Source organism: Pyxicephalus adspersus, chromosome 4, assembly GCF_032062135.1.
Source record: "Pyxicephalus adspersus chromosome 4, UCB_Pads_2.0, whole genome shotgun sequence".
NCBI lineage: Eukaryota > Metazoa > Chordata > Amphibia > Anura > Pyxicephalidae > Pyxicephalus > Pyxicephalus adspersus.
This window is the reverse complement of record NC_092861.1, coordinates 129,453,644-129,469,064: the sequence shown is the minus strand read 5'-3', so window position 1 is coordinate 129,469,064 and position 15,421 is coordinate 129,453,644. Positions and strand designations below refer to the sequence as shown.

Genomic DNA, 15,421 nt, shown 5'->3' with positions numbered 1-15,421 from the left:
AATAGACTGGGATTAAACTGATTCCTTGCGGGGGAACATGAACAGTGCCCATTTTGTTTTCTGGTTCTTTGATTTGAATTGGAGTCTAGAATACCTCTTTGAAAGGAGTGCATTCAATGCTAACCCCTCACAATACAATATTTTTAAAGACCATGCTACTACATTGTCACAAGAAAAAATTAGTTCAAAAGATCTGTCCTTTGTGCTTGATTTTTGTTTTAAACATCAAAGAGATATGTAATGGAACAAAAGACTGAACACACAAAGGAAATGTTTATTAATAGTTAACTTTATTTGTAATTTTACTTGCAATCTTAGAAAAAAAATATTTAAACAAAGAAAAAAGCGGTTATATTTCGTTTACAGTACGTAACCTTTAATTCACTTTGTACACACATACTACAGTACTTTGTGTTTCCTTCTTTATGGAAAATACTCATAGATAAATTGAAATATTTATCAGATGTACTAGCAAACATCCTATATAAGTTCACTGGTTTTCCTGGAAGCCCATCTAAAATATACTGTAGATTTAAACATACTTCATAAGTGATTAACTAAGTTTTTGAATTGAAAATATATGAAAATACAATGTGTACAATTCACATCTCTTATATATGAATCAAACATCTGCATACCACAATTATATTTTATTGTAAATAAAATACATTTAGGTTGCTACTTTAAAGAACCCAAGCCAAAACTTTTCTCACTGGGTGCAACCAAGTCTTTACGCAGGACCTTTGCTGAGTGATCCTTCAAAGTCAATTCATGCACTGGCGTTCTGGTTCACTCATCAGTGGTGTATTCTTCATATATACCTAGCAAGAGCCTACTAGGGGGCTTGGCATCATGATGGGCCAAATCTCTGGCCTTCCATACAGTCTGCCACCAAAGGAAGGAATACATGAAGAATTAAGTTTAGAGAGGGGAACTAGGATATATTACTTCTGATGAAAAATGGCTGTCAAACAGACTGAAGAACCAATGTACCTGCCTGGGTCAAAGACATTAGTGCAGACCTGGTGGGGTCACCTTGCACCCACAAATAAAGAAAAAAGTTACGTCTGGAATCAGTTTAAATTGCAGCAAAACATAGAGAAAGATTGTAAAAATGCAAAAGCATAGCTACTGCTTTTTATAAATTAGATGATGGTTTGTAAAGAGAAATAAAAGAAGAATGCCACTCAAAAAGACTGCTTGAGTGGAGGATTTGATGAACACGTCTGTGGACACTTTTTTTTATTTTTTGCAGGTTTGAAAATGCAACTTCAAAATAAGGTTTCCACTGCATAGAATTTGCCTTTTTGATTTAGAAAATGCTTACTCAGGGAAACGTGGTCACTGCTACTTCTGACGTTCTAAGTATATTAGTAGGTTCACGGTACTGGTTTCAGTATTTTGTGAGCTGGAACAAGCATGAAGACTAGAAAGTCAAGGTTAAGTCTAAACTCCAGGATATTCATACTTGTCTTAGACCAGTGACTTGCAGTATAAAGCCAATGGATCAGCATGGCGGCCTAGGCTTGAAAATAGCATTTTCAGGAGAGGTAAGCAGCTGTAGTCGACTAAATTAGTACAGGTTTCCTTTTAAAGTTGACCTTTACTGAGAGATTAGGAAAGCTGCTATTGCTGAACTCATTCTAAAGTATGCTAATTGCATAAATGTAAAGCTGATCTTTTGGCTTTAAAATCTTCACAAGCCTGAAACAAGCATGCAGATACTGTTCTGCAATTTTTAGAATCAGGTCAGCAGTTTACATATCTCTCGGTATAAACCCATTGTAAATCAGAGTTACCATTTTTCAATTTACCATAATTCTAATTATCTTCATAATGCCACATTTAAAAAAGGGCAGTCAGACTGTTTATGATGAAGGTCAGTGACTGCTGCGGTACTACAATTAGCCTAATTTGACAATCAGAGAATTCATTTACTTGAATAGACAACTCATCACCAGCAGGTGCTTAATGGCAATAGACATATACAGTACAGCTGCTTATTTCCTCTCAATAAAAAGCCTCTGGAAAAAGTGGGAAATGTGGTGTTTACAATATTCTAAAAGTACCAATCCTGCTGTTTTTTTCATAAATGGGTCACAATTAAATAGCCATTATTTGTGTAATATTAATGGCATTTCTGTGGTGAATAGGCTGTTTGCCATTGGATAAATCGACCTGGCAATGTATGTGATGACATACCTAACATGTCAATCCCCACTGTGCCCTAGTATTTTCTTTAAAGTGAAGCTTTTAGGAGAACAAATACAACCCCCTATTATTAAGTTTACCATAGGAGATAAAATAATAAAACAGGGAGCAATATAGTAATCCCAGGAACTATGCTGCCTTAGACCCAGGCCTAAACCTGGGGATTGTCAGAGCATTAGGATAAGAACAGCAGGGCAACTATTTACACACTGACACAGGCTAGTCCATAATCCCCCTCCCAGGACAAAATCTTTGGTGAAGGCCTTCTCTATATTTACTATTCAGGAAATATATAAGAAACATTACAATTGATTGAACATTCCCTCTTCACTGTACGCACATTCTTTACATCCACATGACAGTCATTGGATTTCAGGGAGATAATACAAAAAATTCTATCACTGATGAAAAAAAATTAATAGGTATACTATCAAATATGTAAGCAGACATTATACTTTGGAAACAAAAGAACAAATCTTTAGGGGAAGAAGAATATAATTCACACTAAGTCCAATAACTACTGACAGTTTAATGCAGTCTAATGTAAGCAGGCATATTAGGGAGAAGCCAGCACAGTGGCACAATAGAAGACTTCAGGGTACACAGCTGCATGCTGTTCTGATTATACAGTACATGTGGTGCAATGACAGGATGGCAAGTGGAGGTTGGAGAATCGTGGAACTTAGAATTTTTAAATGAATTATCAGTGTGAAAGAAATTGCTTAAATGAAAACTCCAACCATGATTTTAAGATGGGGGTGGAGCTTTTTTTATAATCCTACATTAAGCACTTCTACTCCAGATTCCATGAAGTCCCCAAAATATTTCCCCAAAAAGGCATTCTGAAAATCTTCTTCTTTATACAAATGCACTGATATCAGGAGAGGAAGAGAATGTGCACAGCACAAGGTATCCAAAATGGTGCATTATTGGAACAGGTCCATGAGTGTGAACTATCTGCACTCACCACCCCCACCTAAAATGTTTTGAGTGGAGTCTTCAGCCAGGAAGAATGTAGTTCAGTTGAGAGAGCTTTCCAGTCTGCACACTCCACCTTCAATAGCTACAGACTGGCCAGCGACTGCACCTGGAGGAAGCCGAGAAATGTGCGTCTGAAAGAAGAAATCACACAATATTTAATCTCAAGCAATCACATTGTCTAATTATATCTTTGGGTCTATTATAAATAATGACTTTATCAGAAATAAACACATTTGCTCTTTGCAATCAGATTTCACTTGGTGTTCCACAATAGTTTGGAAAAAAAATCTACAAATTGAATTGAATATTTTGTGTGCACTAATCAAATGCCTAGCATAGGAAAATGCATTACCTTCCTACAAGGAACAAGGCTAACTATATTTGCCATCCATGGTAGTCAGTTTTCAACCAATGAATCTGAATATTTAAACTCTGGAAACCTAACAGGAAAAATGGAATAAAAGTTACAAAGAAGCAAAGAATTAAACCAAGGATGTTCAATGTCACCTCACAAAAAGGAGAAAGTCTGTGAGTCATAGGAATCCAGACAATAAACTGTTATATATAAAGCTGCTTTCAGAAAATCCAGTTTGTGAAAGAATCTATTCACTTCTATTGTAAAGCATTGTGTTAAAACATTACCGCAAAGAACAACAATGCATTATACAAATGTTAGCATGCTCTGGTGACATTTATTTATAATACAACTCCAGCATACTACAGCATTGGATAAGGTGGAGGTGCTGATGCTTGTCCAATTCTTAGTACATTGGCAGCTCATTCAAATGATTGGACTGCATCAGTAAAGCCAGATTTGCAAACACACCACAGACGATGACCTGGGTGTGAATATGCCTTCATATTTTACTTTATTTATAAAATATATATTTTATAAAAGTATTCCATGCATAACCAAGCATGGCTTCCAGAAGGCTCCCTATGACTGCAACCCCAGGACTACCTACAATAGTTAGGTCTACATTTCTCTGCATGCTATCTCCAGGCCATAGTTCTACTTTAAACCAGAACTAAACCCACCCCTCCTTTCCATCATCAGTGCTGACATATTTACCCAGTCTTTTACTGTGTTTGAGACTATGGGCATCTACATTGACCAGGCCGGAATGATTTAACTTCATGAATGTGCATGGGAAATCATTTATTCCTGGCAAGCAGTTGTTCAAGGACTGTACAGCTCAGTGTACATATTACATCGCTACCGCAATAAAGAGTTGCTTGCTCCCAATGTTGTGTTTTTAGGTTTAGATCCGCTTGAAATTATTATTTTTTTTTTTTACAGGAATTCTTTACAAAGGCATCAAATTTTTAATGGACCACTAATGTCCTCTCAGATACAGATCAGGTACTGAGATTGCTGATCTCAATGCATTGGCAGACTAAAGGTGATAACCTGAGAGTTGCTGGCTTAATGATAGCTCAGGCGTAATGCAGGTTTTTGGTAGTGAGAGAGAGTTGTAAGGCTGTCAGCCACAGAAAAACGCATAGGTGGGTTTCTATAAGCTGTAATTGGAGTGGGAGGCACTAAGGTGGTTGGTGATAGGTGTGTCAAATGATTGTTTTGGGGCCAAGGGGGAGATTTGTCAGAGTCAGTCAGAGTTGTTGGGAAGAATTTATATTTCCAAGAGTCACAATCATCTAAAAAAACAGAATTATTAAGTCCAAAAAAGAGTTCTAAAAAATCTAATTCTGGAACATCACCACCAAATATGTATAAAATTACCTGTGACTGGTCCCATCTCCAGCAATATTATTTGGGTTTGCAGTTCTTATGAACAAATTTAGTAAATTAATATTTAAATGTGAAAATACCTTTTCAGGTTAAGTTTTAGGAATATTTTGACAGACTCCGTTAAATGGTTACATTTTTACTGCATACATAGCTTTTTGTAAAGCATTAGGGTAAATGATGACCTGCAATTTACAAAAATGGTTGTTTTTATGAAGCATCTCGCCAAACCATGGGTCCATAGGAATATAAATGAATATTGATTAGGTCAGTTAACATAAATTACAAAAGACACATCCCCATGAACATGTATTTTTAAAGAAGTATAGAGAGGTAGTCTTATACATCTAACAGTGTATAATGCCCAGAAATGATATTTAAATCATTACAAATTACACCTCATGAAATTACACCTCCTTGTAAACCTAGCTCTGTAATTTTATGTTATTCATGTTCCTAGTATTTGTATCAAACAAATTATGTGTAAATCAAATATTTTTGGCTGGTGGGAAATCTGGAATCTCTTATATCTAAAATACATTCTTTATTCCAACAGCTCAATGGCATATTCACAATACCTAATCAATTTAAGGATGATCCTTACTTTGCACAATTTTTTATTGTTTATAAATCATTAAAGTAATCTCAAATTATAGATACCTTTATTAAATGTCTGACAATCTGTGGTTGCAAAGCTACCTTTCTTTTTTCAGCCTAGATTTTGCTTATATGCTACTTTAGTCAGGTGGGTATTATGTATGACTGAAAACAAGTTATCCCAAAGTTTTCTGGCTGTAATTGATTGTAAAAGATTGTAAATTGTAATAAAATATTCAACACATTCTTATGAGTCTTCTTAAAAAGCATACATTTCCCTATGGAGAATCTAATAATGTCATTGCAACACACAGAACTAGAAGAATCTCCACTTGGGAATTTAAAATGCAGATTCAGTGTTTTATAAATAGACCCCTTGCACTAATATTAGAGACTTTGTCAGATTTTTAATTACATTCCCAATGCAAGCTTTCCTCTTAGAACATGAAATGATGGAAAAGATTTCTAATCGGGACAAGAGCAAAAACATTTGCAACCTTTTACAATGATTTAATTGCCATTTGTTTTCGTTTTTTTTTTGGCCTTATGTTCTGCAAAACAAGAAGGGTTATTCTCGAAACTAGGTTGTGAACAAAATCTAAACAAAGCATCATTTTTAATTCCTTTCCTCTATTAAAAACTTAAAAAATAAAAACCTTATAATTAGGAATTCATACCTTTATGTAAAGCATGTTAATACATGTGCTGTTAGTTAATTTCCTTTTTCTGATATGCCAACATGCTTTACAGGGATTAGAAATTGTAGCACATAATAATCTGTGACAATGCACCTAACCAAAAAAAGGAATGACAATGCAGAGGTGTGAATCCAGTCTTAAAGATGTGCATAACTAGACTTCATAGAAATTGTTAAGAACCTTTAGCCTACAACACCACAGGTTTGTTTTTAGGTGTTATCAAATGTTGTGGTTACACAGTGAGCGGTCCTGGGATGTAAAGCTGTGCCTACTCCACATCTTCATGATATTTATTTAGCCTGAATTGCATGTGCGTAATGCCACCCGACACTAAAAGCCAACCATCAAAAGATAGCAAAAGAACAACACAAATCCGAGTGTTATTCTGCAAACCCTTTTTGCTCGTGCTCAGCTCTGTTATGGTTTTATTCGACTGTAGCCCACATATGAAAAATGTGGTTCCTAAGGATTTCCAAAGAAACCACACAAGTCAGAGACATGACTAGACTATGACAGGGAACAAGGCTTCATTGCTACAAGCATGCTCTTTGAGTGCTCTGTAGATGGGATTACTGGGTATAATAGGATGTGGTTTACCTCCTTCTCCATTATGTTTTATGAAAATGGATAAAATAATAATTAAGGTTCTAATTCAGCATTTACAAAAAACCCTAATATGTGAGATTAAAGTTTTATGATAGCAGCTTTGGTTTACTGCCAAACCTAAATATATATAGGCAGAAATGAAATTGCTTTGCTGAACCACTCTGCCTGGCATATTTGTCTAATTATGTCTAGCTGTAATGTAACATTAAATTATAAAAGCCATGTAGGGAAACGATGGGACCTCAGGGGAAATTTTAAAACCGAAGAACAAATACAGTATTATTTTATTGATAAGTTTTCTATTTATTTAAAGATGGAAAAAAAAAACTTTTTTTCTACCCAACAGGGAAGTGTTCCCTTTGTGGCCTAAAAGACCACTCTTAGCCACTAGCTGGAAAACCCACACATCATTTTCAATCTCCGTGGTCCTTGTCTTGGCATCCTGATGTCAGCTCAGCTCACAAGGCAAAAAATCAACAAAGTGATTATATATAAATTCACTGTCCAATGAGAAGGAAGGACACAGGAAGATGTGATTCAAAACTGAGACAGACTAAACAGTACTACAGGAGAACCCAGATTAACAACTAAACAAATAGAGTTCAAATCTTAAATTGTGGCTAAGAAGTACCCTGAAATAACCTAAATGATATGTATTTGCAGTTTAAGATCACCCAAGGCAGTGATGCCTCTGTTAATCTCATTAATAAACAGATTGAGATTTGTGATGTCTGAACCATGCTGCTTACTATTTTCCTTGCTGAAGAGAAAGCTGTAGCTAAGGGCCTACAAAGCTTGCATACCCCTGCCTGTTTTATCAGTTTTGTCAGTCTCCACTGACTTGTACAGTGGACAGGCAGATCCATAAACGACATTGGGCAACAGCTGTATGTGTGTCAAATTCTTGCCTGAGACAAGAGTATTTTCCAATGGGACATATGTTCCAGCCACTTGTACTAAGAACCATTTTCTTTACTCAAAACAGGGTTTGAAGGAAATATGACCCTATAGGTTACATACAGGCAAAAAACAACCAACTGACCTTAACTATTCCACTATTGTATACAAAACTAGAAAAGTAAATTTTTGGCTTTAGATATACTTTAATATCAGGCACGGTATATAAAATTGCATTACTTAATATCAAACAAAATAAAAAAAATGAAAACATAGACATTCTTTGTGGAATAACATCAGAGCCGCAAAATATAACCACTGGAATCAAATGTACTTGAGCGCTAGTTTATGTTGAACAAAAAAAAAAAAAACAGTAAATCTACTTAGATTAGATATAAAAGCCAGCTATCTGCAACATTGTAAAGTGTGAAATTCATCGCCTACAGCATCTGTTCCTAATCCTTTTTTTTTTTTTTTACAATTTTAAAGATATGAAATGTTTTGAATGTGAAGCAGGCATTTCATTTGGCCAAGACCAGCTAAGGGGTTTCTGAAAGTGCATGAACTAAAGTCAGATATCAGGAATGACTACACAAGAACACTCATGCCTTAAATGTGGTTTTTTCCTTTTCTTTTAGGGTTTGATATATATATTGATCAAGCCGACTCCGAAAAAATGCCTTCCTTTTGTAAAGCATTTTTGTATAGTCTCTTTCATAAAATGAATTGTCTCATTGATAAATATAAAAATTAGGATATTCATGCAGGCAACATACAAATTTAAAGAGTGAACTATACATGCAATCTAGTAGAAGAAAAAAAAAAAGTAAAAAAATTTGTGTTCTTTAACTCCCCCAACCCTATATTCAGAAATCCTTCAGTTGAGTTTCTAGACATAGCAGCGGACTTTAGTCACACTAATATGGAAGTGCACAAAAGAGCTGTTTGACCCAGGGAGCACCTGGTCTCCATTGTCACCAGCTCCTCTCAAAACATGAAAGCCTTTTTCAGGATACAGTGGTGAGAAGTTGGCATCTCTGCCAGCCTTTTATTTCTGCGATTTCAAGTTCCTTTGCTTGTTTGCCACTGGCACAGGAAAGCACACATACCAATAAAAACATTTTTAAAAGTTAAAACCTTTTAACACTCCACTATAAATGTGCCTATGTTTCCTGACCGTAAGTGAGGGTAAAAAACCCCAATAAGGAAAAAGATGGCAATGAAAACCTTAAAAAATAAAACAATTGCCTTTTTTCATACTATACTGTTTTCAGTCTGTGCGGATTATTACTTTAGATTGTCCTACTGACAGTGACAACAGTGCACAAAGTGTTGTAAGTGGAAATCACCACAACAGGGAGACAGGAAGAAAAAGTTTAGGAAAAAAGGATTTTTCAGCTTAAGCGGAATCTTATAAATACACATGAGATTATACAAACCTTGGCTTTGCCATCCTGAGCAGACATATAACCGACACACATACTTTCTGTTGTATGACTCCACAGGAACTCTACTACAAAATACAATCAAGAATTAGAAAATCTAAAATCAAGCAACAGTTTAGGAAAATATAACTGATATATAAATCATATATATTCAGACAACAGAATTAAATATAATAAAAAAAAAGTACATGAAAGCAATTTATTTTACCCAGTAGAGCCTGTTTATTCCCTGTGGAATCTAACTTTGAAGAACACCTGCATGACCGAAGGACAATTACACCACCTAGGATGCTGTCTTCATTAGCCAGGAAAGGGGAGCCTGAAAGAAATCCATTCAGCTCTGTGAGATATAAAACCGCCAACAATAAAATTCAATATATCAAAGCAGGAACATTTTACCACAAACTTCACACAAAAAAGTCATAACCTTTTTCAAAAACAAAATTCAGGAAATTCCTGATGTAGAGCTACACATTTAACTCTATAGCTTAGATTTGTCTGTGATTTTTAAATTAAATGGGGAGAGAATTTCAAACCAGTACTTGTGACATATTTGATACACACAGATTGTCATAATAAAAAAGGGAAAAGTTCCTATGCCAGCTAGCTGTTCACTGGGGAATTCAGTGAACTAGCTGCACGGATGGGTCCCAAGTTCTGTACATTTTTATCCTCCCATTACTCCCACTAAGGATTCCATTCATATATGGCAGGTCATTAGAAAGTACATAACCCCCCTTAGGATAACATAACAGGGCTTAGTAACAAGCTCCATCAAAAACTGCAATTATGGGAGCTTTGGCTGTCAGAAAAACTTCAATTCATTGAATTTTGAAATTCATTAATGATAGGAAGGTTTGGGGGGCTGTTGTAAGTAAGTAAAGGGACCTCAGGGTGCTTGCACTTCATAGCAGCATCAGTTTCTCTCGCTTACCATCTTCAATAATTTTTATAAAGACTGCCATCTTACCCATTCAGTGCAACGTGTTAGTACGGTATAAAGGGCCATCGGCTGCCACTAAAATCTCCTTGTCAGCTGATGTTCAAGGCCATGGGGAGCAGTGACAATAATGTGTTTATTGTGCAACATTTTTCAGTCCTATCAATTGTTTAGCTGCCTTGCTGGCATACAGATCAAATGATTTGAAAGAATTTTTAACTACTTTTAACCTGGAACTGATATATAGACCATACCAAACTTCTAGATAGGGGATAGCAACTGAACAGAAGGCTATTCAGTGGCACTTAAAGAATACTTTCAAAGTGTATACATTTTTGATTCAACTTTGTTTAATTCCAAAAATTATTTAAATACAATTATGTACAAGAGGTTAAAAGTATATATATTTACACATAAAGCAGAATACACATTTCATTTTCATAAGTCTGAATATAGTTTAGCTTGATGTGTTTATGTATCTCCCTTCCGACGCGTTCCGCCCCTATATTGGGCTTCCTCAGGGGATATGGAGGATATTGCAACACAAGTGCAGACTTGGCTTATAAAAATTAATGAAGCAGTGCAAATCTGGATGTTCTGATATACACTTTAAAAACAATCATGATCCATGAATTATTATGTTGGTGTTTGCTTATATTGGTTCCCAAGTGGAGAGTGAGTATTGTAATGAAGATGTTTTAGAGTTTATTATAAAAAGTAAGAAACTGGCAAAATACCATGTTTATATGATTCTAAAGATATATCAAAGCCAATAGATGTAACGGAGGGTTTTTAAACCAGTAGATAAGCCAAGTCTGCATTTGGAGTGCACGTGTTGCAATATCCTCCATATCCCCTGAGGAAGCCCAATATAGGGGCGAAACGCGTTGGGAGGGAGATACATGAACACATTAAGCTAAACTATATTCAGACTTATGAAAATAAAGTGTACTCTGCTAAATATATATACTTTTAACCTCTTGCACATAATTTTAATCAAATAATTTTTAGAATAAAATAAAGTTGAAACAAAAATGTATACACTTTGAATGTATTTTTTAGGTGCCACTGGAAAGCCTTCTGTCCTGTTCCTATCCCAAATCTAAAAGATTTATAGATTTAGGCTGGGCACGAAACAGGTCTACCTGTTCTTTTTCCTTGGTTTCTTTATTAGACTGTCCCTTGTGAGTACCCCCCTCTTTTTCTCAGTGTACCATACTAAACTTCACCTGCTGCATGCTTGTTTGCACTTTAATATTGAATGTACTGAAGACAGAAGGAGCCAGAAATGTTATTAAAATAGTATCTTCTTGCAGCCCACTGTTGACAATTTTAACTTTTACCTGAAGGAATTGTAATCAAGAGGTTAAATCTTACACACGTGTGATTAAAATCTTCAAGTGTAGCCAGACCCTAAAAGTGCTTCCTATAACAGTCAGCTTTCTTGTTTTAGGATTTTGCTCTCAACAGGGCACTGGTGGAGTCAGTTAAAAGTTATTTTCCTAAACTGGGCCAGCTGTGTATCATGTAGAGGAAGAAAGCAGAGAACAATCAGAAAAGCGCCTCTGCCAAAATCAAAGGAATGATTGGGCTAGCTGCAATTTAGTAAATAAAATTCCCAGAAATATGGACTAATGCATAGAACATTCTGGGGCCTTACAGTTCATGTGAAATAAGAGAAGAGGGGAAATGATGAATGGGACTGTTGCATGATGTGGATAGTATTAATCCGGGCACAAAGACATCACTATTCTCTATGTGCTGAATTGTATAGCAGGTGATTATACTGACAAATATATTTGGTGCATTGTTCCTTACAAAGCTCGTCATAGCAGGAATCAAGATCAAAGGAGCTATGTTGTGAATTTAACCTCGGCTCGCAGAAAGAGAAGTAAATGTGACAGCGCTATTCAACTTCTTTAGAGGAGATGATCTACTTGCCAAGATAAAATAAAAAAGAAATAAAAGGGAACAGAGTAACTGGAGGTCAGAGGAGAGTGAAGAAGAGTATGAACTTTATCAGGAACCGCATGGGGTAAAGACACAACAAAAATGTGACAGCAAAAGCAATTGCATTAGAAAATATGTCTCAATCCATAAATCTAAAAGTATAAACCAGTATGAAATGTTTTCCTTATAGGCTGAGCAGTTTTAAAACAGTAAAAGAATGTTCTATAACGTCATTTGAGTCCCCATTCAAGTGCCTTTTCACATAAAAAGCTACAGGGCAGCAGGGCCCGTCGCTTGTGTGCTGCAGCAAGCTAAGGATAAACAACTATTCGTTAACATTTATCTGGGGGAGTGGTGGAGCCTCAGTGTACAATAGCACCCAATACATTCTGCTAGCACTCAACCCCATCACTGGCACCAGGGGCACATGCCCGGACTTCCTCTTTGGCACCCCATGGGTTGGTGTCATCCACACTGTGATAGTATGCAGGTATGCTTCAGTAATTGTCAGGAGTGCACCTAGGTGTGCAGGTGAGCAGAGAGGAGGAGACTGGAATAAACTTGATCCTACATTGAATGCTCAGCAAAATGTTTTTCATTAGGTCTGTACAAAACAGGGAAGAGTAAAACCCCCATCAAGGTTTTTTTTGTTGTCCACACCCTGCAATGGTATATCTCCAATCACTTTCTGTCCCAAATGCAAAAGGAAAGGAGAGGAAATCTTTCCATGGTAAACAAAATTTTCCTCCCTAAAAACTGTCCCTGAAACAGGTGTCTCTGTCCCATTGCCGGATCTTTCCTAACCTATTGCTCTGATATCTCAAAATGTTGGATTTTCTTTTACTTTCTTAGCCTTAGTGACAGTGGTTAACAGGACAAATAAAGGGATCGAATCTCCCTAGTGGAAAAGCCGGAAATATTATCTTCTCTACATTTTATCTAAAATAAAAAAAAAAATGTTTGCCTTTAAACACACTCTAATCATTTTAAACCCAGCTATAAATCTCAACTTAAAAGACAACATAAAATGCTAAAGTTTTAGTATCTATTTGACACACCAAAGGATTACTTTAAATATCCTTTAGTCTTGCTGAGGTCTTCAAATTCTAAACAACCAAGTTTCCTATTATGTGCAGTATTCGTGACAATCATTAATTTTATATTAAATATCAAAGGCAAGTTTTAAGTTTTGGTAACATATTGCAGCCAGCCATAACTTCAGGCATGTATGATAAGACTGGTTTGATGATAGCAAGTATGGGCTTGAGTTCTTGTCCTGGTATGCAGTAAATTAAAAAGCGCCTGTAAATGTAATTTCTGGATGTTCGATTACTGTGATGTGGTTTTAAAAAAGGAAAACTCATATACTTAATAACTCTCTAACTTTGGGATGTATTAAAATAACTATTTACATTACTTTATATACCATAGACTCTAGACTGAAGCATCATTTAATGTCATTCATCTTCTCCTTAGGGGGAGTGGTAATCTGAGAAATGGAATATAACACATGCAGCTTTCTACATTTGTTACAAAATCTCTGTGTATTTGGGGCCAATGCTTCACTCTTCTGGGTTTAGTAACTCTTCAAAAAGGGCCACTGAAGGCAACAAAAGGAAGGTGAACAGTTTGAGAACTTTGAGGCAATACACATTAGATGACAGCACCAGTTCATGCCAAATGGGTAGGGGCCTGCTGCAGAGGGGAGAATGTTTTCCAGTTATCTAGGAGCCTGGGCCAGCATCTGCACCCTATTTGACTTCCATGACAAAAATGCAGTTAACATAGTCCTCTCATTTCTATTGAGGAGAAGAAAAGCAACAAGTTATCAAGCTCCGAGAAATAAATAGAACTTTAAAGTCAACAGTGCATAAAATTAACTCCCTAGGCTAGCAGAAGAAAAATAGGGATCAACCCCTCCTCAACAAAGCTGAGGTATCAAAGCAGGGATTTCTAGGCAAAAGTACAATATGAGTTTTTTATTATTACATCATTTTTATTCTTTATTATTCATTGTATATTCATCATTATTTGTATTTACAATTAGTACACAACATGTAACAAAATTAGTACAAAATGACCCTCTGCAAATTCCAAACTTCATAAAGCTGATTAGCTATATCCCCAACATGTTTTGCAGATAGGTATAGTGCTTCTTCAGGGGATAATGGCTGATAAAAGGTCTTAGAGGTATTGCAATTTATACTTACCCAATACATAAATCTGTGACCCAAAAGGGTGCCATGGGTTATAATTCTACATTACCTTAGCGTTATATTTGAATAGGTATACAAACAGAGAGCACAGAAGGTGATTTTGTACTAAATATGTTAAATTTGGTACTTAATGTACAATAATAATTTTTAACTTTGATCCCTATAGTTTTCTGCTATAATATACACTTCTAAGGGTGTGGCAAAAACTTCTAAGTTGAATAGTATGTGGGAATTTATCTGCCACCAATTACTAGACCTAGGGTAGCCTTTAGGAACTTTTTAGTGAGTATTGCATTGGTACTTTAAGTTGTCAGCAGGTTTCAACAATTTATGGACACTCTATAGCTCTCTAAAATTAGATGAATGGTAATTCTTAAAATAAACCTGACCTAGTCAAAAACATTTCTATGGCAAGGTCAATACTGCCAAATGCCATGGATTCTATTGCCCAGTTAGGTTCTGGTATTTGACCATTGAGTGACACGGCTCAGACATAGGAACTTTATCCTTGTTGAGCACCTTGGATCCTAAGCCTAGTCTTGACATAAAGCCTTGCATTCTAAAGTTCTTGCATTGGGCAGGTGAATTATGGGGCACATAATTGAAAAGAAAGTTGAAAGCAAGGGAGAATAAGGGAAGACCTACAGACACGTAATTCCTGAACCATAATCAGATAGCTTATGATATTCTTATGTTCCTAAAGCACCCTCAGTCTATGGTGCCTTCTAATGCAACAGATAAGTCAACGACCTTCTGTTCTGCAAAGCAACAGGTAGCAGAAATCTGTATTCTATATATACCACTCACTCCTGTCTAATATGTGCATGCATAGATGTGGACATTTTATTAGACTACCTAAAAAAATCTACAGTAACCTACTATATATGAACAGATAACGTTTCTCAAATACCGTATAAATTTACTGTTAATAATATCTGCTTTCCAAGTCTGCGGCACAAGGCATACAAAATTTTGCAATCATTTACATATTGTGACATCACTTATATACTATGGGCCTGATTTAATAAAGCTCTCCAAGGTTTGAGAAAATACACTTTCCTCAGTGAATCTGGGTGATCCAACAAACCTGAAAGTAATTTGCTATTTGGTGTGCTGGATCACCCAGGTTCACT

The 15,421-nt window shown here is 35.9% G+C and overlaps 1 protein-coding gene across 1 annotated transcript in view; it reads right to left on the bottom strand.

The window, feature by feature from the left end:
• Positions 1-271: 271 nt before the first annotated feature.
• The window catches only part of TASP1 (taspase 1), a 78,051-nt gene continuing 62,901 nt past the window's right edge, over positions 272-15,421 (bottom strand). The window contains exons 11-13 of the mRNA XM_072410277.1: positions 9,391-9,501; positions 9,177-9,250; positions 272-3,323 (exon numbers count right to left, since the gene is read on the bottom strand). Coding sequence (XP_072266378.1) covers positions 3,231-3,323; positions 9,177-9,250; positions 9,391-9,501 — 278 coding nt within the window. The 3' untranslated portion in view covers positions 272-3,230. The remainder of the gene's footprint in view (positions 3,324-9,176; positions 9,251-9,390; positions 9,502-15,421) is intronic.